The sequence below is a fragment of the Hydractinia symbiolongicarpus genome, chromosome 7, assembly GCF_029227915.1.
Source record: "Hydractinia symbiolongicarpus strain clone_291-10 chromosome 7, HSymV2.1, whole genome shotgun sequence".
Taxonomy (NCBI): domain Eukaryota; kingdom Metazoa; phylum Cnidaria; class Hydrozoa; order Anthoathecata; family Hydractiniidae; genus Hydractinia; species Hydractinia symbiolongicarpus.
The window spans coordinates 6,073,339-6,096,357 of NC_079881.1; the positions used below are offsets into that span (position 1 = coordinate 6,073,339).

The window sequence follows — 23,019 nt, forward strand, 5'->3', positions numbered from 1 at the left end:
ATGATGTAGTGTTAGCGCATTCGACTTGTAACCATATGGTTTCAGGCTCGAGCCCCCACTTCGGCGGACTTCAAGTGTATTTTTGTCACCCCATTTGGTGCCATCTACTGACCGCTAATCGGCAGGCAAACAAGTTAGAGCAATGCTATATGTATCTCTAGCGGTAATGAAAAATAGTTACATATTTAGTTGGAGGGGAGGAAAAACCCGTTATGATAGCATCCCAAAGAACGGGACTACTTACTTATGAATAACTACACTAACCCTAATCCTATACATAATATCGGATAAATTGCTTAATTTCAATTTGATTTCATTCCCCTAATATATATATTTCTACATCTTTAAGGATAAAATTAGCTATTTACAGTTTGTCGCAAAAAATTTTTTATTATTTAATTCATAAAAAATCTAATTTTTTAAACTAAAACTGTTAATCCATGTGGAATGGTAAAAAGATATTTTTATATTTGTGACATTTTGTGCCATTTGTAAACTATTAAATAAATACTAATACTAAAACTACAATAAGAACCTATTGTTAAAAGTGAAGTGTAGTGATAATGGCAAGCTGCGGCATTTATTTAACATCATAGACTAAAGTTTTCCTTTGCAATTTGATATTAATTGTTGCTTTTATTCGTTAAAATAGTATGTTTCTCACAGAGAAAAAGTGTAAAGTGTTGAAGAAATCATCTTTATTGATTTCAAGACTGAGTGCTGCTACTAACATAGTAAAGTAAATTAACATACATTCGCTATTTCAAACACGGAAAAGATGAAAATATAAATATAAATTCGAATAAACCAATAATCACACTGAGTGACGAAAAAAATTTTTAAAGCAGCGGCAATTGAATTAGCAAATTTTCGAATCAAAGTCAAACAAGTTAGCAGATAAAGACAGAATAATCAAAATTTAAATTGTCTTCATAGTTTTCTCCAGTTTTATCATACGTGATTTTTTATTTGATAACAAACTTAGTGCGTAGTTCAAAAGTTCTGTAAACTTTTATTTTTAGTTCTAAATAACTTCTTGATAAACTAGCGATTTGTCAATTGTGACCATCTATGTACATCTGCCAGTTATTAATTTCGGTATCATCAATATCACCATAAGGTAAACCAGAAATTTGAACTACTTCCTTTTGAATGTCACACTCAGAAAGAAAGTCTTGCAATTCCGTATAAAAAGCATTAAGGCTGAAATGTAGAATGATCTTATGAAAGTCATGAATTACACTCTTAAGAATTGGTTTAATCTTCAAGAAGACGTTTTTATCTTGAACAACGACAAATATATTTTCAGGATTAGGTAGTAGCTCCTGTCCATCCGTGCTTTTCGTAAGATGGAGAGAAATATGATTCTGGAGTTTCTTTGGACTTAGGTGAGATTGTAAACACATTTCAAAATGTGACAGGGACAAGGGACGCACAGGATTAGGTACTCCTCTGATCTCCAAAAGACCTGTGCTGATATTCCAATTTTCCAAAGCGGATTTTATTTTTCCGTAAAATGGATGTAAAGATATATCCAGTACAATAGCATCAAACAGATATATGCTATTTTCCAAGAATGTACGGAGTAGTTGAAACTTTTCATCATCAGGAAGCCCAATTCTAAATATTTGCTCTTTAGGTTTTTCTTCGTATACTTCGTGTATTGCATTAGCGAAAGAAGAGGCTTTCTCTAACTGCATTATGTGATCACATGGAATTGGTGAATAAAGAAAGTGTCCATCCACGTTAATTTGCAGTTTATTGACATCAATTGGTACCATAGCTGTTGTTATATGTTGCATATCGAAAATTTTTATATTGTTTTTGTCAATGCCACTTGCTAGTATCATTGCCCTTATGGGAGCATATATGGCTGATAATGAAGCATACAAGTCAATTTCATCAACTATATGAAACAAGGTCATCAACATTTCTTCGTGTCTTGCAGCACTCTCTTCGGTTGGAATGGTGATAGTCAATCCATGTCTATCTTCCGTTTCTCTGGCATTAATACTCATCACGTCGTCTTTAAATATCCAAAGAGACTTGCGCTTAACTGTAATGTTGTTGAAAAATTTACACAACAAATCGAAAAATATGACAGGAAACTTTTTGTCTTCAATATTTTGTATAATTATGTTCTGTATGTGACTGATTTGAACAACTTCAATGAAATGCAATGCATTTCGAATATCAACATGATGCATTAGATTTTGCATGGACACTCGCTTCAACGATAATGAATTCGTAAACTTTCTTGAGAATTCACCTTGGTACTCGTAAAATGTCGATAAGCTGTTTAAGCAAGAACTATCGAGGACCACAACATCGTCTTTTAAGTTGGACATGATTTCTTTCTCAATGTGAGAAATGAGAGATTCGCGTCTTTGGGAAGCATATGCTCGATAGTATGCTCCTTTTTTTTTGGAGTATTCTACCATAGTGTCCACAAAAGTTTTCACAATGCTTTGCGTAGGAGCCTTTTCAATACCGTGTAATCCTGCAATCATAGGCACGCAGCTGGAGAAGCAGGGTCTTTCAATATCAGATTTGAAGAGAGTACCAGGAAATAGATATAAGTCTAAGCTCGTTAAATACTCTTGCAACACTAAATGCCTAAATTGATAGATGGACTTCCCTGCGCTGTAAGGGTTTTTACAAATGAATCCAGTTTCTTCTAAATCTATTTTGGGTTTTAAAGATTTCAGATCATCTTCAGTGAAAACAACCTTTTTGGCTTGTAAGGTCACTTTTGAAAGGTTTGATAAAACCAGGATAACTTCTTTGATTTCTTCTTTACTTATAAGTTCTTCTAACCCTAAAGAACCTAGCACATTGCCAAGTTTTTTAAAATGTCTACAAAGAAACAAAAGGCACGCAAATGTGCATAACTGTGTTGTTGTTTGTGGTGACTCAAAATTAATATCTTCTTTGAATATCTCGCATATAACCCAGGTATATATGGGTATTGTGGACATTACAGCTAAATTCTCAGACTCGTTGATTTTTGTTTTCACTGCGTTGATAAGTTTATCATCCCCATTGAAGTACCTATGAATATATAGATTGACACTTTCGGAGTTAAACCCACATATTTCAACTAATTTCATTGAAAATCTATCTGCAAATGTCTTTCGCAGTATTGCGCATGCTTCTGGTCGACCTGCAACAAGAGTCTTGTGACCAGGTAAAATCGAGGAATCAACATTCAACAAATTATAGACAGCCGTTAGCATCTTGGAAGGGTTTTCCGTCTGCTTTTGAAACAAATGAATGTCTTTCAATTCATCAATACCATCAATTAGAATTAAAACCTTGCCAGAAATCTCGTTCAAGTCTTGAATTTTCATCGTTTCAAATATTGTTGGATAGCATTTCTCGAGTAATTCTTCCGCGTTGTTGATATTGTCAATTGTATTCAAGTCTCGACAAGTAAATTTGAACAGGAAATCCACTTTACCATTTAGCAGTTCCTTTTTAGCCCATTTTAAAACAAAAGTATCCGTCATAGTCGTTTTTCCAATTCCAGCCACACCTCTTGTGATGACAAATTTATCTGAAACTGCAAACAGGTCCTTTAACTTGACATTGGCTTTGAATAAATAAGCCGTTTTTAAATGATACTTTCGATCTGACTGTTTCCACTCTTCGTCGATCTCGGAAGCATCAATGATAGCTAAATCCACGTATGCATCCTCACGAGGTCTTTCTTCGTGTGATATTCTTCCAGTTGTTAATTCAACTTGCGCTATCAACAACTTCATAAGTCGGGTTACGTACAAACTCTTTAATTTGATAGATGCATTTTTTATTCCTAAATGAAAAATTTATGGATTTAATCAAAGTTTGCCACCTGCAATGTGCCGTCGGTATATCTTTACTCCATAGAACTCGTATTAAGACAGGATTAATTACTACGAAATGTGATAGGTAGTTAAGACTATAAAAAATCTCTCCTCCAATGCAAACCGATATATCTTGTCTGTTCAATCCTGTGAGAGAAAGTTCTATTCATCGAACCCCTCTGCTCTGAAATTCATTCCCTTTATCTATTTTCCAGACTCTTAACTTTTTACATTTTCTGCAAATCCTTATCTCTCTAAGTAGTTATCTTTTCCATTTCTTTTTTAACACCCACCACCTTTGCAGTTGATGGTTACCTGCAACTCTACTTGTCTGCTTGTAGCGTGTATCAGTTGCTTGTAAGATGAGTTTGATTTGGATATAAAGAAAAAATGATAGCATTAGATTTCGTACTCACCTAAGGTTATCATGGTGCCTTGTTTTATGATATCCACGATGTCGATACGATTAATGGCAATTAAATGGAGCTTTAACTGTCCCCATATGCAAGTCTTCTGACTATCAAAAACTTTATGCATTTTTTCAGCCGGAGAAATTTCAGATGCATCAATATCGCAAACAGTTTCCTGCCTAATTCCCATATTTCTTGCTAGATGTTTCCAAGATTCTCCAATATTTTCCGAAACAATGTCGATTACTTCAGGAAGTACTTTTTCGTATCCTAAATCTAATTAATTAAATAAAATGTGTGAAGATTTACAGGTGAGCATCGCAACTATGCACATTTAGATTACATTTTTGAATTTCTAAATTTCAGATTTAATGGAACTCAAGTGCAGAAGTGTTAATCCTTTACTTCATGGTTTAATGGATGAAAGATCTCTTCTTAAATCATTTAACAAAATCCTTAATATCATCAAAAGTGTAATAATAAAAAATAATCAGAAAGATTTCAGCAGATATGGGAACAGGATTTGCGGATATTAGGAAAAATTAAACAATACCTATCTATCATTTCGCTGGTGGAAACAACAGATCTTTGAAAATATTTCGCCAATTAGCCTTTTTTGCCAGAACTCTCGCGTAAGTTTAATTTAGCCAAAATCGCAATAACTAAATCAGCCAAAGTTAATTTTCATAAGGTACCGTAAACTTACCGCATAAATTTTCTGCAACAACATTCCGTATTCTTTCTCTGAGCAAATTAGTACTGTCAAAGCCAAGACTTAACGCAGTGATTGTATCATCATTTGCATCTTCAATGTCTAAAACCACCTTTATAAAAGTCTTTAAATTATCCAACTCTATTTTAATTTGGTTGACCTCTGGTTGAACACTTGTAATATTTGAAGTATTCAGATCCATTTGTTTTTTCATTGTTTCGTTTTGATTAATAAAGTGGTTTACCAATGTCTGGACAACAGACAGTCTTCTTGGATCTAAACAGGCCGTCTTTAAAGTTGATGTATCCTCCGTGTAACCGAGTCCACGTACAATATTCACACCATCACCCCATTTTTCTTCAAATATATTATCATCTATCCTTGAAGGATCACTTTCGTGAAAGTGCTCATTTCGCCATTTTTGTGCTCTCAGTACAAATGCAGCCAGGGATTTATCTGAATCAGGTGGAGGATTTTTCCAACCCTGTGCGGGATGTGGAAGGCCATTACAACACCTTATCAATGCTACAAGTAATGTGACATCAAACCTGTTGCTATCTGTCTCGGTTTTTCCTTTAGGAAAAAGGAGCTCATATTGTGCTTTGTTAATCACCTTTTTGGAAAGTAGATCATTTAGTTTATTTTGATGTTGGAGTAATTCCTGGTACAATAATTTGGGGTTCCTGGAAAAGCCGGATATGTCATGAATTTTTAACTTGTTGTGGAATATGTTACGTAATGACTTTATTAAAGGACCGTGTACGAACGTGCCCAGACGTATCCAGTGTTCGATTTTGTTGATTTCTTTTTCAATTTCAGATGACATATTTTCTACAATAGATAAATACATTAATTAGAAATAGTAAAATCAGCGTACTAATTTTATTGACATTCTGTATTTGTATTTAGTCAGCACATTTGCGGGTAATACAGAATTTTGCAATTTCATAAATTATGGTTCTGTGCTCTTCAAATAAGGATATTCAGATAGAATATTAAATCATCATGACAAAAATGAAGTTTTTAGAGCAATATAATATTCTGGTTGGATTTTATTTAGATTTGAAGAAAATAATTATCTTGAAAACGAGGCTATTTTTAGAAAGCTCGGCTATATGAAGGGTTTGACAGTAACTGTCAGCTCGGATTTGAGGCACTTAACGAACAGAAATATTTACGAAATTACGTATTTTGTTGTACCTTTTGTTAAGGAGCTTAAGGATAAGAATCATTCTTAGTATCGACTTCTGTAATTGAGTTTGACATAATTAGGAAATTCGGGAAAGGTAATTGGAAACAAAATATATAGATTATTTACGAAAAGACTTCCATAATTACATGACGTGTTGTTAATAAGAACTTAGTTTGTAAAATTACTAGGCTAAGATTCTCGTCTCAGATATTGACCTGGATCAAGAAAAAGCAGCTTTTAACTATGGTTATTTTTTGTTGTCGGTGTCGTTGTTTTTTGTGTTTTTTTTTTAAAGGTCGAATTTTGCGTTCACTGGTGTATCGGTTTATTGTCGAAAAATGTTCGCATTTTAAGACTATCACTTTTTCTTCTATTAGTAGTAAAAAATAAGGAGATTTTTATTTCATTTACAAAATCAAAAATGATAGTTTTGTACATTTTGTCGGAGCTGATTTGGTAATAAAAATAATAACTTATTTTATAGTTTATACAGAAAGTTATCTTGCATATAAATATCATTGACTTCTGAGTATTATTAGAATCTTTTTTTCTTATAAATAGAGTTAGTGTCTACGCCGCATGGTTGCACCAAACGTGCCTGTCATTAAGTAAAATTTAAAATATTTGAGCATTTCATATAGTAAAGAAAAAACTAATAATGTGGCATAGCAAGATGTAAAATTATGCTATGTCAAATCTATATTATAATACCCGTATACGTCCGTCCGTCTGCCTGTCACGCAAAATAGTAACTTAGCTGCGCAGGTAGCGAGACGCAGGCAATGCGGTATAAAAAGGACGGACGAACCCGTGGATTTTTCCACGGGCTAACGGGTTAAAAATACTTAAACGCGACTTTCTCTAATTGAAGTTGCTACTATTTTTTTTCCTTTTTCAAAAGGAAAAGTATTTTTTTTGGCGGTAAAATAAGCTACGGTCTGTAAATTTTATTTAATATCGGTAAATCTAAAGTTTGTTTTGACGAGGGATCAGAGACAACACGAGGAGCTGTATTGTTAGAAAATGCTATGTTAAAGGTTTAAGATGGTAACTAGCTCTAAAAAGATTATAAAAGATCTTTAAAAAAATTTTGTTGTTGTTTCGTGTATGTTTCTATACAAAATTTTAAAGGACATTACTAACTAGCCAGTTATATTTTGATACCCAATATTATATTTAAGATGATTTAAGATGTTGTCTTTGTCCTCAGTGATCATAAACTTTGTTACCGCCATTAACTCGACTTTCGTGTAAGTCACTAAAGTCGAAAAAAACTCAATCGTTTTGTAGTCCCTTTGAAGCTCTCTGGAAGAAAGTTATAGCATGGTTTTCCTGGTATCACGGACTAAAAGTATGCTATCACGTTGTTTTTTTACGTATTTAATTATTTAACATAAAAATTAAACAAGCATTTCTCAGAAAAAAAATGATAACATATTTTAGGCAAGACTGTACTGAGCAGGAGGAAATTAACTTGATAATTTTGTTCTCAGAGACTCAATAACGAATTTACGAATCAGAGTTTAGAACTGGCTGATGTACTGTTTAACCAGTACACTGTCGTTTTTAAAAAAAACAAAGAAAATAAAGGACATGGATTCTCAGAAAAAGTGTTTAGAAAAGGAAGATCCAACATGACATACAATCAGTGGTTGTTAAAGGGGTCAAATCCTACCTTGTACCTGTTATTTTAGGAGTACCCTACTAATCTTTAGTTGGAGTGACCCATTTTTCTTCATCATCTTTCTGCGAGACACAGACTTTAACGTCTCAGATAGTAAGATCTTTTGCTGATGACATAAAAGTCACCAAAGACATCACATCACTATGAGACATTAGCAAATTTCAAAAGAACCTCTTTGGAATATATCAATGGACAAAGAAATCAACCATGATGTCAAATGACTTAACATTTGAGGCATCACAATATGATGTAAACAATAACTTCAAACTCTGCATTTCTTGTCTCACCCATTTGAATCACTGACTACTGAAAAGGAGAAAGTAAAAGATCTTGGTTTCATTCTCTCAACAAATTTACATTCCACACACATCAAAAGAAAAACATCACCTCTCGGATCCTACAACCATTTTACACTAGATAAAGAGATCATCTGCTCACTGTAGGGAAGTCATTACTGATTTGTAATATGAGAATTCTTTACAGTGCTTTTGAGTCACTACACAGTTGATGATATTCAGATGCTTGAACCTTTAAAATGATCATTTATTTAAAAAAAAAACAAAAAAAACATTCAAGAAACCAGAATGCACTTTAGGAATGCAAATTTTATTTCTTAGAACGTGGCCGAGAAAGACACCAAATAATACACATGCGGAAAATAACTATGTGCGGTTATGTGCATGCCAGAAAAAAATGATTTAATTCACTCTACAAATCAATAGTGTTAAACTGTTTAACCTGCTGCCAAAACGTATACATAGAATTACATAGAATGTTTCTAACTAAAATCTAGATAAACATTTATTGCAGGCAATTGAACCACAACTTGTCGGCTTTACACGACTTAGAAAACCTGATTTGAATTCCATTCTACATATGTGCTCTTTGGCTTAAATGGTTGTTATCCTTTGGAAGGTTGACACATAACTGCCAGTTCTGAAACTTTACCTTCGAAAGCATGCAATAAGATACAATAAGTTAACGTACGTTTGGCACTGGTATTTGCTCCGTTTAACAATTTTCCTTGAATGAGTTAAAACGAAAAAAAATATGGAGATTTTTTATGTTATTGCCATGACTTTAAATGGTGTTTTCTGACATCAATAAGAAAAGAATTCTTAGGGAATTTCGTGACTATAACAAACATACTCAAAACCTTACAGTATCCTTAAGGACAATTCACTGAAAACCCTGTTTAAAATCTTAGTAAGACATTCCTTATACTTAAAACAAAAGATTTTACGAATCAAGCAATCGTTATAAATAATTTTGAAGGTTTGGCAGCTCCAAAAATTTCGCAGTGTTAAGACTGAACCGTTATTTAAAATTAAATAATTTAATGTTGTTTTCCTATGCTCATAAAGAGTTTAAAGTTTAAACTTCTGCACTTGCGTTTCACTAGCCTGTTTTGTAAACGACAGTGACTGGATATATACTCACCACCTTATTAAAGACATAGTTGCGATTAATTTTACCTGTTTCATGCAGTTCTTCGACATCTTGTCAAAGACATCCCCAATCGTTAATGTCGCAAATCTAGATGGCAAGTCAGCTTGGAGGCCATCTTTCTTTAACGATGATCAACTTTATGTGTATATTATTTTAAATCACAAATATTATGTTATCACTGAAACGTGAACGAAAGTAGGACCTAGCTTTTATCAGCAAATAAACGCTATCAATAATGAAAGTTTAATCTTATTTTTCCTTTAAACTTTTTCGTACTTAACAAGTTTCTGAGGCAGGAATACTTAATCAACCTTTTATAAGTAAAGTTTAGATCGATGTTGATAATTAATTTTGGTGAAAAATATTACTAAATTTATTAGTTAAACGCGTATTTTAAAAGGGATATTAGTCTAATATAGAAACCAGGTAGTGTTAACGCTGGCATCTTTTTTAAGCCTGTTTAAATTACGATCGTTATTGAAACGATTGGAACGACGGAACAGAAATTTTTTATTAAAGAGGGAAAACCCCAGAATTTTTCAGTTAATCCGCATACAAGCAAAACGGCGTCGAATTTGTGTGGTAAACTCTTCTTCTGACAAAGCAGAACTTTGGTTCAAAAAAGGTTTAAAAAAATTTATACATTCTTATATATTCTATTATATATGGATATTCGAATGTTTTGTTTTCTTTTTGTACATGTATTTGAAAAATTGATACCATGAAACTCGAATTTAACGTTTTCTTTCTTTATCAAAACCTGGTTTTTATTACCTTTTAACAAGTAAATCTTTAAAAAATTATCCTATTCCTACAACCCCCCCCCCCAAAAAAAAAAATAGCTATCAGTTAAAAATATAATATAAACTGTTTATCTATCTCTTCAGCGTATCCAATTTCGACCTTTTTTAATATTTCTCGGTATAGATAGACAAAACAGTTTTAGTCTCCATAACTCGAACCTCTATAACTCGAATCTCTCCTTAACTCGAACAAATTCGTTGGCACCGTGAAAATTTCCTAATAAACTCTTATAAAAAAACCTCTACAACTCGAACCTCCATAACTCGAATCTTCCCTTAACTCGAACAAATTTTTTTGTCCCTTGGAGACTTTTCTCTCCATAACTCGAATTTTCTGACATCATAATAAAAATTCGAACAGTTTTCCTGATAAATTGGGTCTAAAAATCTTGTTAATACGTGTTTTGCAGGCCTTATTATTAATTCGAATGATTAATGATGCGTCATCCAAACCTTTCGAACGTCTTTTTCGAACGTTTTCGAGAAAATCTAAAGAATTTCAAAAGAAAGACACTCTCATAACAATGTCGTCTGTGGCAGGATCAAAGCGTCGAATTGACAATAAGTCGTGCAAAATCAAGTACAAAGCTCTTAAAGCGTTGGAAAAGGGTACTGCGCCAAAGGATGTGGCAAAAGAGTTCAAAATTCCTCCAAGCACCCTGTCAACTTGGAAAAAAAATAAAGAAAAGATTTACAAGCAGTTTAACAACGGGCAAACATCGAAGAGATCAAAGCCAGAAAAATTCGAAGATGTGAACAAAGCTGTTCATAAATGGTTACTTATGATGAGGAGTGAGAATATCCCAATCAGTGGCCCGATGCTGAAAGAAAAAGCTCTTGAGTTTGCCAAAGCGTTGGGTGTCGAGTCATTCAAGCTTCTCAGGGGTGGATGGCTAAATGGAAAACCAGGTTAGTTGACTAAGATTTTGTTTGTTTATCTTCGTGAAGATAAAATCTAAAAAAATGTTACAATAGCTTTGGTAGTTGTTTTTTCAAAATATCAATAGACTCTCTTTCAGAGAGGAAGGATAATTTGCATGGGACTTTCATCCCTAATCCATCACCAGCATTCAATGACTTTCCAGTAATTGTTATTTTGCAAACATTGAAGCTGTCATTCTTCAGAAAGTAAAATATGACTTTTGCAAAGCGTCCTGACTTTCCTAGTGGTAGATGTCCAATGATTTCTCCATCATTTTTCTTGACTGCAACTGCATATTTATCCATTTTATTTGTTGGTTCCATGAAACCATAAAATTCATCTCCAACAGAGGGTGTCCAATTACTTTTATGAACATGATACCCCATGACAAAAGCATCGATTTCGTACGTAATAAGTTTAATGATAGGAAGTTCTATACAACAAATAATGTCTGTTAATCTTTTGACTTGTTGGACTTTCATGGCTTCCATGCTTTCTTTCACTCGTCAAAACTTCGAAACTTGGTAAAAATCGAATCTTTTTCTATTCGAATTCTTTCACAAATCAAAACATGGTAACAATCGAATGTTTTCTAATCGAATCATGGCCATGGCATTCTAAATTTAGAATTCCATGATTCGAATCAAACAAAATGTAAAGCTCCATCTACACTAGTCACAACTACAGAGATAAACGTTTTTCTCATCCATTCCTTTCAGGTATGGAGTATCCTTCAAAACCATCGCTGGAGAATCACGGTCCGTCACTGAGGAAATGACAGCGCCATGGTCGGAGACAACATTACCAACCATTCTCTCCCGCTATCCTCTGGAAGACATTTTTAACGCCGACGAATTTGGGCTTTTCTTTCAATGCCTTCCCAATAAAACTAAGACCCTTTTAAAATTTTAACCAGCGAAGTAGAAGAAGACCCAATTCCAACCCTCGATGCTGAACTCTCTTACATAAAACGAAGGTTTCCTGACCACATTGATCCTGACTTATCAACTGAAGATTTCATTGATTTTGACATTGAAGTCAGTACATCCCATGGGCGTCTGAAGACTGCTGACATCATTGCTGAGATCACTGGGACTCAAGACGAAGAATTAGAAGAGGTCGACGAAGAAGACAAGGAGGAAGAAGATAAGATCACAAGACCGACGGCCGAGCAAGTGCGTACAGCTATCAACGTCCTCGAAGACTTTGATAGTCCTCGAAGATTTTTTTGTCCCTTGGAGACTTTTCTCTCCATAACTCGAATTTTCTGACATCATAATAAAAATTCGAACAGTTTTCCTGATAAATTGGGTCTAAAAATCTTGTTAATACGTGTTTTGCAGGCCTTATTATTAATTCGAATGATTAATGATGCGTCATCCAAACCTTTCGAACGTCTTTTTCGAACGTTTTCGAGAAAATCTAAAGAATTTCAAAAGAAAGACACTCTCATAACAATGTCGTCTGTGGCAGGATCAAAGCGTCGAATTGACAATAAGTCGTGCAAAATCAAGTACAAAGCTCTTAAAGCGTTGGAAAAGGGTACTGCGCCAAAGGATGTGGCAAAAGAGTTCAAAATTCCTCCAAGCACCCTGTCAACTTGGAAAAAAAATAAAGAAAAGATTTACAAGCAGTTTAACAACGGGCAAACATCGAAGAGATCAAAGCCAGAAAAATTCGAAGATGTGAACAAAGCTGTTCATAAATGGTTACTTATGATGAGGAGTGAGAATATCCCAATCAGTGGCCCGATGCTGAAAGAAAAAGCTCTTGAGTTTGCCAAAGCGTTGGGTGTCGAGTCATTCAAGCTTCTCAGGGGTGGATGGCTAAATGGAAAACCAGGTTAGTTGACTAAGATTTTGTTTGTTTATCTTCGTGAAGATAAAATCTAAAAAAATGTTACAATAGCTTTGGTAGTTGTTTTTTCAAAATATCAATAGACTCTCTTTCAGAGAGGAAGGATAATTTGCATGGGACTTTCATCCCTAATCCATCACCAGCATTCAATGACTTTCCAGTAATTGTTATTTTGCAAACATTGAAGCTGTCATTCTTCAGAAAGTAAAATATGACTTTTGCAAAGCGTCCTGACTTTCCTAGTGGTAGATGTCCAATGATTTCTCCATCATTTTTCTTGACTGCAACTGCATATTTATCCATTTTATTTGTTGGTTCCATGAAACCATAAAATTCATCTCCAACAGAGGGTGTCCAATTACTTTTATGAACATGATACCCCATGACAAAAGCATCGATTTCGTACGTAATAAGTTTAATGATAGGAAGTTCTATACAACAAATAATGTCTGTTAATCTTTTGACTTGTTGGACTTTCATGGCTTCCATGCTTTCTTTCACTCGTCAAAACTTCGAAACTTGGTAAAAATCGAATCTTTTTCTATTCGAATTCTTTCACAAATCAAAACATGGTAACAATCGAATGTTTTCTAATCGAATCATGGCCATGGCATTCTAAATTTAGAATTCCATGATTCGAATCAAACAAAATGTAAAGCTCCATCTACACTAGTCACAACTACAGAGATAAACGTTTTTCTCATCCATTCCTTTCAGGTATGGAGTATCCTTCAAAACCATCGCTGGAGAATCACGGTCCGTCACTGAGGAAATGACAGCGCCATGGTCGGAGACAACATTACCAACCATTCTCTCCCGCTATCCTCTGGAAGACATTTTTAACGCCGACGAATTTGGGCTTTTCTTTCAATGCCTTCCCAATAAAACTAAGACCCTTTTAAAATTTTAACCAGCGAAGTAGAAGAAGACCCAATTCCAACCCTCGATGCTGAACTCTCTTACATAAAACGAAGGTTTCCTGACCACATTGATCCTGACTTATCAACTGAAGATTTCATTGATTTTGACATTGAAGTCAGTACATCCCATGGGCGTCTGAAGACTGCTGACATCATTGCTGAGATCACTGGGACTCAAGACGAAGAATTAGAAGAGGTCGACGAAGAAGACAAGGAGGAAGAAGATAAGATCACAAGACCGACGGCCGAGCAAGTGCGTACAGCTATCAACGTCCTCGAAGACTTGAGTATTTTTTCACATTTTGGAGAAGAAATGATAGCTTCCCTGAGGGACTTGAATCGTAATATCGCCAAAGATTTTGATATGAGTTGTAAGCAAACAGTTATCACCGACTTCTTTTCTAAATAAACATTAAAAAATTCATTAAAAGTGTATTGTTTTGACTTTCATTAACCTAATAGCCCCCCTAAAGTTAGACTTAAGATTAAATATAACGTTTTTATCCAGCTGGTTCACGTAAAGGGAGGATATTGCGCTAAAAGTGGAAAACCTCTACAACTCGAATGTCTCCATAACTCGAACGATTTCCTTTTCCCCGTGGCTGTTCGAGTTATGGAGACTCTACTGTATTAATTAACTTTTATTCCGATTTTGAAACAAAGTTTTTCTGCTAATAGTTTTTGCAGTATCTAGGAAATCAGAAAAATTATTTTCCGTTTTGTAAATTCGTAGAACTGCTAAATATTTTTTCGCAAAGCTTCTAATTTCGTAGAACTACGGAAGTTTTTTTTACGCAAAACTTTTAATTTTGTAAAACAGCGAAATATTATTCCCCACAGAATTTTGAAACACAGAAAAAACAATTTTTGCAGTCTAAACCGCAAAATTGCCTTTCGGTAGCGATTTATTCACAAGTTTACGTTTAGCAAGGGAAGGTATAAATGCTGTTGGTAGCGACTTTTTTTTATCTCTTAACGTCACATAGCTTTGTGAATAGTTGAAATACCGTTTCTTATGTATAAACCAACCTGTCTAAGTATATGCGTACGTGTGTGTGTGTTTGTGTATGGAAGAAGAAAAGTCATGCTACGGCACACCAAATAGCAAATACGATATCTTTTTTTCCACTTTGTTGAGACCGGCAAATTGGCGTTGAATTTAAACAAAGAGAGATTTTGTGGATTTTTCTACGAGTTTTCGACTAGTCTAAATCTTTTAAAAAGTTTTAAATATATAGAGAAATATCCATATGTAATTTCCAACCATTCCGAAATATTCCACCATTTCCAGCACCGAAAAAGTGGAATCCGGGACCCAGAAAGCGTAGGTGAGACCCGGGACCCGAAACGTGTTAACTATCAAGACATAAAGTACAGGGCACATCTTTCTAAATATATTATCAGCGTGTTCTTGATTTTGTTTACAACGTGGAATAGAAAGTAAAAGATTGAGACACTTTTTTGTAAAGCAGGCAATCAACTTAAAAAACGTGTCCTTTACTTTAACCACAATTGTCTGTTAAATTTTCATAAAACAATTTATTTTTGCCGCTCACAAACTTTTGCACACTGTCTCAAATACCCCCAAACACGTGATATTCTGGGTTGTAGCTAATCATCATCATCATTCTCGGCTTAACGTCCGTTTTCCATGCTAGCATGGGTTGAACGGGGTATATTAATGACCCTTTTCCAATCTGATCTAGACTGTGTTAGATCTAAACTCACCTTCCTATGTATCAAGTCTGTCCTTATAACCTCCTGCCAAGTCTTTCTCGGTCTGCCTCTGGGTTTTGCCCCAGGAACTATCAAGTCTCTACACTTTCTTACCCAATTATCCCCCCCCCGCATTCTTTCCAAGTGCCCCAGCCAATTCAATCTTCTTATCTGGATAACATCTTTAATTCTACGGATACTTAGCCTGCTTCTTAGCTCATCTAAACTCTTTCTGTCTCTCCGACTGGTGCTACACATCCACCTAACCATTCTCATATCATTCCATTCTAAACGGTCAAGATCTTCCTGCTTCACTGCCCATGTCTCACTACCGTACAACATAACACTTCTTACACAGGCCTCATACAACCTACCTTTTAACTCAATTGACAAGATTCTGCTAGTCAACAAAGGAAGTAACTCTCTGAACTTTTTCCAAGCAGAACCTATCTTACAAGTAACACCTCTTCCAGCACCCCCTTCGCTGGCCAACATATGACCTAAGTAACAGAAGTTCTCTAACGAACAACTGTTGTACATCATTCCCTATAATCTCACCTTTGCAACGCTTGCATACAAACTTAATGTCAGCTCATAACCTTAAAATAAAAAAAATGAACACTCATATTATTTTTGAGCAGTTAGTTAGGAAATGTATTATGTGTCTCACCTGCGCTTTCTGGATCCCGATTCCACTTTTCTGGTGGAAATGGTGGGAAATTTGAGGATGGTGGGAAATTCCATATGTTTATTTGGAAGATGATGTATTCCCTCGTAAAACATGCTTAATGAAGGGTACAATGAATGAAGAGAAAACAAAAACAAAATAGTTATCGCCTTTCTCGAGGAATGAGGGTTGTGGAGAAAGTTTTTGGTATAACAGCTTCACAGTTTTGGACTTTACGCAGCGAACTCTATTGTAGCTGGAGTGAAATCACCCGAAAATATCATAAAAACAATGCTGGGGGTTACGCAATTTTCTTATGTTCAACCTCCTTGGTTCAACCGCAACTTCGCAAATGATAATTGTTAATTTTGTGGATAGAGAATGGCAAAGAAATATTGTTTTGGGAGAATGGAGAAATGACGAAACAGGAACTGGGTTAGCTTACGTTCAAAGCACACATTCTAAACTATTTGAGAGATGCTCAAAAGCTTGAATATTTCTATAGAGACTATTTTAACTCAGCGTCAGGTCCTGTACCATAGCAGCTAGATTTAGTGGGGAAAAAATAAGTGGAAATTTGGTTAAAAAATAAACGAAAAAAAACAAATGTATAAATAAGGTTGTGTTTTTTTAAAAATATATACAGAACAATAAAATCTACATCTGAATCTACATAATATCTACGACAAACATGGAATACACGAATAACTCAGCTTTAAGGTATTTTTGTTAAATATCTCATGGTTCTTGTCAGTTACTTTAAAGTGTTTTCTAAAAATTTTTAAGAACTCCTTGCCGACATTTCTTTTTTCTTTAAAAGATAGATTGGAACCAAATGACTTTCCCTGTTTCCGTTTCGTCGTTCCGACTGTTGTTTGTCGTACGTCATTTTGCGTTTATACCCACCAACAGAGAGTACAGCTTTATATTGATGTTTCATTTCCAGGTTTTTCATATGGATTGAATTTCTTTGTTGCTATGCTGAAGGATTCAAAGGATTTGTTTCGGTTGTAATAGAAAATTCTTCATATTTAAAGAGAGGAATTGTGTTTTTTCTCAGTCTATCCATTTGCTGTCTGTTAGAGTTTAATATAAATAGGACGTAAATCATTGCTTGTGGGTATGATCTTTAAAATTAAGGATTTATTCAAATAAATCTCTTGAGCATGATTGTAGTGTGTTATCCATAGGTCGGATGTCGGTGAACACTCTTTTGTCACAGATTTATTAGACTTGACATGAAAGGAAAATGCTTCTAGTTATTTCATACTTCTACCAAGATTTAACAAAGCCTCACGAGTATTACTTTAAACCATTACTTGTGTATTTTGGATCAATCAATGTCTTTCTTCTAATTAGAAATGTCACCAAAAATAGAAAAAACAATATGGAGGTAGTAATAGCAAACACAGCGATCCAATCAAATACGAATACAGAAGTAAGCAATGCTGTTAACGCACCACATTTTTCAAAACTATTTCGTGTGCTTTCTGCAAAAACCTGTCTACTTGAAGGAACCAATAACGACAGCGCTGTGATGAGATACACATCTAGCATCAAAAATCCTGCAAAAAGGAGAAGCCATATACACCACAGCGTGATAACAATAGCTAAATTGTCTTTTAGTATCTCTAATAACAGAAATGGTGCTTGCAAAGTAGTCAGGGATATCAAAGACATAACAGCCATGCCATATAGACGTCTTATGTTCAGTGGTTTCATTGTTATAACAAGCAAAGCCAAGGCGAATAATATTCCAGATATAAATGCAACAATGTTCAATTGAAGTGGAGTCCATTTGAGAATGTTCAATATCATAAGTGGTAGCCATGAGTCATAAGTCACTACAACATACATGTAGAAGAAAGAAAAAATTAACATGAGACATGTATTTATGCTTCTAAGTATGGCAGTAGAATTGTCATAAAGGCTGATGTTTTGCAAGTGTGATTGACATTTTTCTTCTGTTAAGTAGTCATTATCACTCTCATTTTCAACGATTAATAATTTGGTAGTTTCGTTCGCTTTCAAATCATACTCTTTTGACAAATCAGAAACACAGAAGTAAATATATAACTGATTAAAAAAGAATAAAATTGCCATAAAAACGCCAGGTACATTTGCATTCGTTATATGCCATGTTCCAATCCATACGTTAAATCCTGTAAAGAACAAATTAAAAGCGGGTCCGGTTATAAATCCAAATGCGTATGAAAATCCTAGAGCTGACATTTTATGCACAACCTCCTCTCTGCTGTAAGATCTAGCTACTTCTCCTGCTATTACTGATCGAATGGGTGATCCAACTCCTGTAACAAATCGCCCAGCTATAACCAAAACAATTGAATATGGGATGGCATAAGCAACATTCCCTGATATTACAGCAAAGTTGCAAATTAATAATAAGACCCTTGTGTTCCGATACTTATCGGCTACTAATCCGATAACAGGTGCTGTCAAAACGGAACAAAACAAATATGATGATGATGTTAGAGCATATGCAACTTTTGGATTTTCTGGTTTTACCATGCTATTGATGTATGACCATGATGTTAAAAAGAAGACCGAATATTCCATGCCAATTAGAAAGGTTTGAACTAGGAACACTCGCATTGTGTTTTTTCTTTTCTGAAGCCATTCCTTAGATGGTCCACTGCTATCACAGATTAATAACTTTGTTACACTGTCCTTTTCCATGATTTTCGTAGATGCAAATACTATCTTTTTGTTACTCTAAAACACAAGACAATCAAGAAGATTTTAAATGCAGTTTTTAATTAGAAAAATCATCTGTTTTTACTGTATATTCAGTCACTAATTTCATCTCCGTTATAAGATACATAAAAATGCTTCCATTCATAGGTTATACAACAAGAAAAGCAATAGTAAAAAATAGCAAATAGTGAGAATGTATCATTGTGGATTTTTTTTCTTCAAAAAATGCAAAAAACTAATGTTAATCAGTGAGGTGCCAATGAAGGATGCATTTGCCAAATTTTGTCGATGCTAGCACACTAGAGTCACTTTTGACTTATGGTTCGTTGACTTTAATATATGTTTTGCGTATGTTTTAGTTGGAACAGAGTTTGCATTTTAAAAATGGCATCAATTCAATCGAGTTGGTGTTGGCAAATATTCCCCGTGTACGGGTCTTTGTACCAAGAGGCTATCATTTTTACATTTATGATTTCGTAATGATGTATGAGAAACTCTGGATATCTGAAATTGAAACAAGCCTTTTGGATCTTGTACATATTTCTGAGAAAAATATGAATTGACATGTTCATTCAGCTAGCTACCATATGTTGTAGTGGGGGTGGTTTAAGCTATAGCTGACTTTTAAGCAAATATTCATACAATATTTTTTGTTTCTCACGTTAATAAGACAAAATCCAACTCAATTATACAAATATAAAGATATCTCAAATGTTAGCTTATTTTCACTCACTTCAGCAAATTTGATGACGTCTTCAACACAGTTTAGACTAGAGAATTTTACGATCCAAAGATAATTTTATTGTCTTAAGATAATTTTACGATCATACGATAATTATACGATCTAAAGATACTTCTGCGATCTTAAGTTAATTCTAGGATCAACAAATAATTCTACGATCTAAATATTAAACTCTAATTTGCCAATTTAAAGAAGAAACATGCGGAATTAATATTGTCTTAATTAGTACATCCGCCCTTTTTCTTCACATTTTGTAAAATCTGTGAAAAGATAGGGTGGTACTCCATTAATTATATTTCTTATGATGTTTTTATGGCTTCTGCTAAGTTTTATGTTGAAAACCAAATTAGAACCTGCGAAAAAAATTAAAAGACATAAGACACAAGGCATCCTGTATGTCAACTTTCTAAATAAAACAAACTAGTTATTTAATGCACTTCGTGTGTCCCACTACTGCAGTTGCGATTTTACATGACAGACAGACGTGTACGGGTATTATAATATAGAAGTCGTCACCCCGTGTGCAGAGACAAACAGACGGCGGCTGTTATTATAGAGATAGTTGAGAATATATCTTTCCCGAATACACAGACAGACACACACTCTGTATTATTATATAGATAGTTGAGAATACACCTTTCTCGAATTACTTTTCTTTGATGTACCACAATTATTTCTCGAACTTTTTTAAACAAAGTGAAATTCTAAAACTTGATAGAAAGGACGTCCGTCCGTCCGTCTGTCACGCAAAATGGTAGCTTAGGCGCGCAGGTAGCGAGACGCACGCAATGCGGTATAAAAAGGACGGGCGAACCCGTGGATTTTTCCACGGGCTAACGACTATTAAGTAAATTTACCTTACGACCAATTGTGGACAAAATGAACTGAAGCACCCTAAAAAATATTGATATTATATCAAAATTGATGATACTGGACCGTTATCCCCCATTTCAACCCAAGCCACATCTTTCAGCATCCTGAGACAATGTTGAAGTAGAGGAAAGGAGAATTTTGTTAGGCGAATGTAAAGCTAGAATGACAAAATCCAATTAGAATCAAATTAAAATATCAAATTATCTTTGAGCAGTATCTATCCAATTCCAACAACAAGAACAAACTGTAAGTATCTTTTCTTTAGTGAGTTAAGCCATGCTTCGTGTACGCGGTGGATAACATAACTTTAAACATGAAATTTATTGTTAAGCACTTCTTTTCATGCGTAAGAGAGTTCCAACCATCTATTCATTTTCTTCTTTTTTATGTATATAAATATTTTGCCTCCCCTTATTTATTACTCTATACTTACGTTTAAGAAAAGTAATTATACACTACTGTTTTTGTATATTAACCTTATTATAAAGAATGTAATTTCGAAAAGATATTTTCATTAATCAAGTAACAATAGTTTCTCAAAACTGCTATAATATGATAGAACCGTTCTGATGTTAACATTGCTATAATATAACTTAGCTATGAATTTATCATTTTAATCTTGAATATGATATATGTTTCAATAAATTAATTACCACAACCAACAATAAAATTTTATAATAAATACATAAATTGCATCGTTTTTAGATGTTCTGGACAGTTAAATTGATTTTTCTACCCCGAGGGATAACCATGCGCAAATATCACGTTGCTGAAGCTATCTCTTGTAACTACGTACATGTATAACAATACAGAGAAAAAAAAACGTTAAAGCAGCTACGAGACGGCTGATGGTTTTTCGACTTTAGTGACTTACACAAAAGTCAAGCTAATGTCGGTGGAAAAGTTTATAATCACTGAATACAAAAGCAACAACTTAAATCATCTAAAATATCATATTGAGCATCCGAACATAACTGAAAATGATAGAAAAGTAATACCCGTAATTGATATCCATTACTTTTTCGGGGTTTTTTATTAAAATAAACTTTAAATTTTTTGAACTAGATCCTTTGAAATTTAATAAAAAATAAAAAAATTAATAAATAAATAAAAATAAAAAAAGGAGCGAATTGGTTTGACTGGCTTTATGTGCAATAATCATTTATGTTTCTACGCGAAATTTAGAAGAATGTAGCTAGCTAGTTTATTTATCAGAAAGGCAGTGCTTATATTAAAAAAATTATAGATATCAAGTACACTCAGGGAACTGTTCCCTCATTTTTAGTTATATTTGTATGTGCAATGTGATATTTAAGATGCTTTTAGATGTTTTTTTGTCCTCACTGCTGATAAATTTATTCACCGCCATTAGCTCCACATCCGTGCGAGTCATTAAAGTTAAAAATCAACAACCCGTTTTGTAACCCTTTTAATCGAACAGGGTAAGTAAGTTTGCATCCTTATCCATGGTGTATTATTGAGAATTAGCTGATATTGAATGTTGCCATATGATGGGAATTTCATCGTATTTTGATTGCCTAATCTAAATTGAATATATGCCATATTTATTTTTTTAATTTGTATACCTTACTTAGAAAGTACTTCTTTTCAAACCTACAGTCCCTTTTATTCTTTTACCCATTGGCTGAAATAGCGTGTAAAAAGCTTATGTGTTTTCCTAATTGGTTAATAATTCGTTGAGTAATATTAATTGAGAGGAATTGTTGCCAAATTCATTCCATTATATTCTCACATAAAGCGAGTAAGTTTTATTTTTATGTAACTTGCCTTAAAAATTCTTTCTTTGTATAAAACAGAAATTATATTTATGAAAGAAAATATAAATATAAAAGTAGACATATATATATAGTATAGTATAAAGTCACGCGTAATTAATTTTAAGATCGCAAAGTCATTATAATGTCACTAAAGACGCAGTGCTCCCAATCGCGAGATTGGTTTCATGATGCAGACGGTTTATTATACTTTATCTACTTTAAATAAAGAATGAATAAATAATTAATTAAATAAATATATTAAAAATTTAAATTCATAGCACACTGAGGGAGTTTCGAATTTCATTCGATTAAAAGTACTTCATCTTGCAATGAGCAAAAAGCTTTATGATTGAATTGCATTGAAAAGCAATATAGTTCAACCTCGTTCCCAGAATCCTTCGCCTTTTTTACATTGGGCCTTCGCCTTTCAGTCAGAATGTAAAAAAAGCAAGGGATCCTGAGAATGAAGTTACATCATCGTTAATAGAAAAAATAAAAGAAAAAGATGGTTTCGAAGCTGCGGCGACATCTAAAGCATTAGCAAAAGGTTTACAAATCTACGTTAAAACAAGAGGTCATGTGACAACAAGGCTGTACGTATTCAGAAAGACAGGATCCTCCAAGCAGTAAAAAAACAATTTATATTTTGTTTTTTACAGGATAATTTTAATAATATTTTCAAAAATTTGGAAGATGTAAACAAATTGGAAAACGATTTTTGAATATATATGTTT

General features: G+C 33.9%; 2 protein-coding genes across 2 annotated transcripts; both read right to left on the reverse strand.

The window, feature by feature from the left end:
- Positions 1-210: 210 nt before the first annotated feature.
- On the reverse strand, positions 211-9,433 carry LOC130648960 (uncharacterized). The gene is made up of 4 exons (XM_057455111.1): positions 9,319-9,433; positions 4,962-5,798; positions 4,262-4,531; positions 211-3,814 (listed from the first exon to the last, which is right to left on the reverse strand). Exons 2-4 carry the CDS (start codon positions 5,791-5,793, stop codon positions 1,056-1,058), a joined length of 3,861 nt encoding a protein of 1,286 aa, XP_057311094.1. The 5' UTR covers positions 5,794-5,798; positions 9,319-9,433; the 3' UTR covers positions 211-1,055.
- A 7,179-nt stretch (positions 9,434-16,612) lies between these two features.
- LOC130649239 (uncharacterized) lies at positions 16,613-18,914 on the reverse strand. The gene has a single exon (XM_057455491.1). It carries the CDS (start codon positions 18,872-18,874, stop codon positions 17,480-17,482), a length of 1,395 nt encoding a protein of 464 aa, XP_057311474.1. The 5' UTR covers positions 18,875-18,914; the 3' UTR covers positions 16,613-17,479.
- Positions 18,915-23,019: the final 4,105 nt, after the last annotated feature.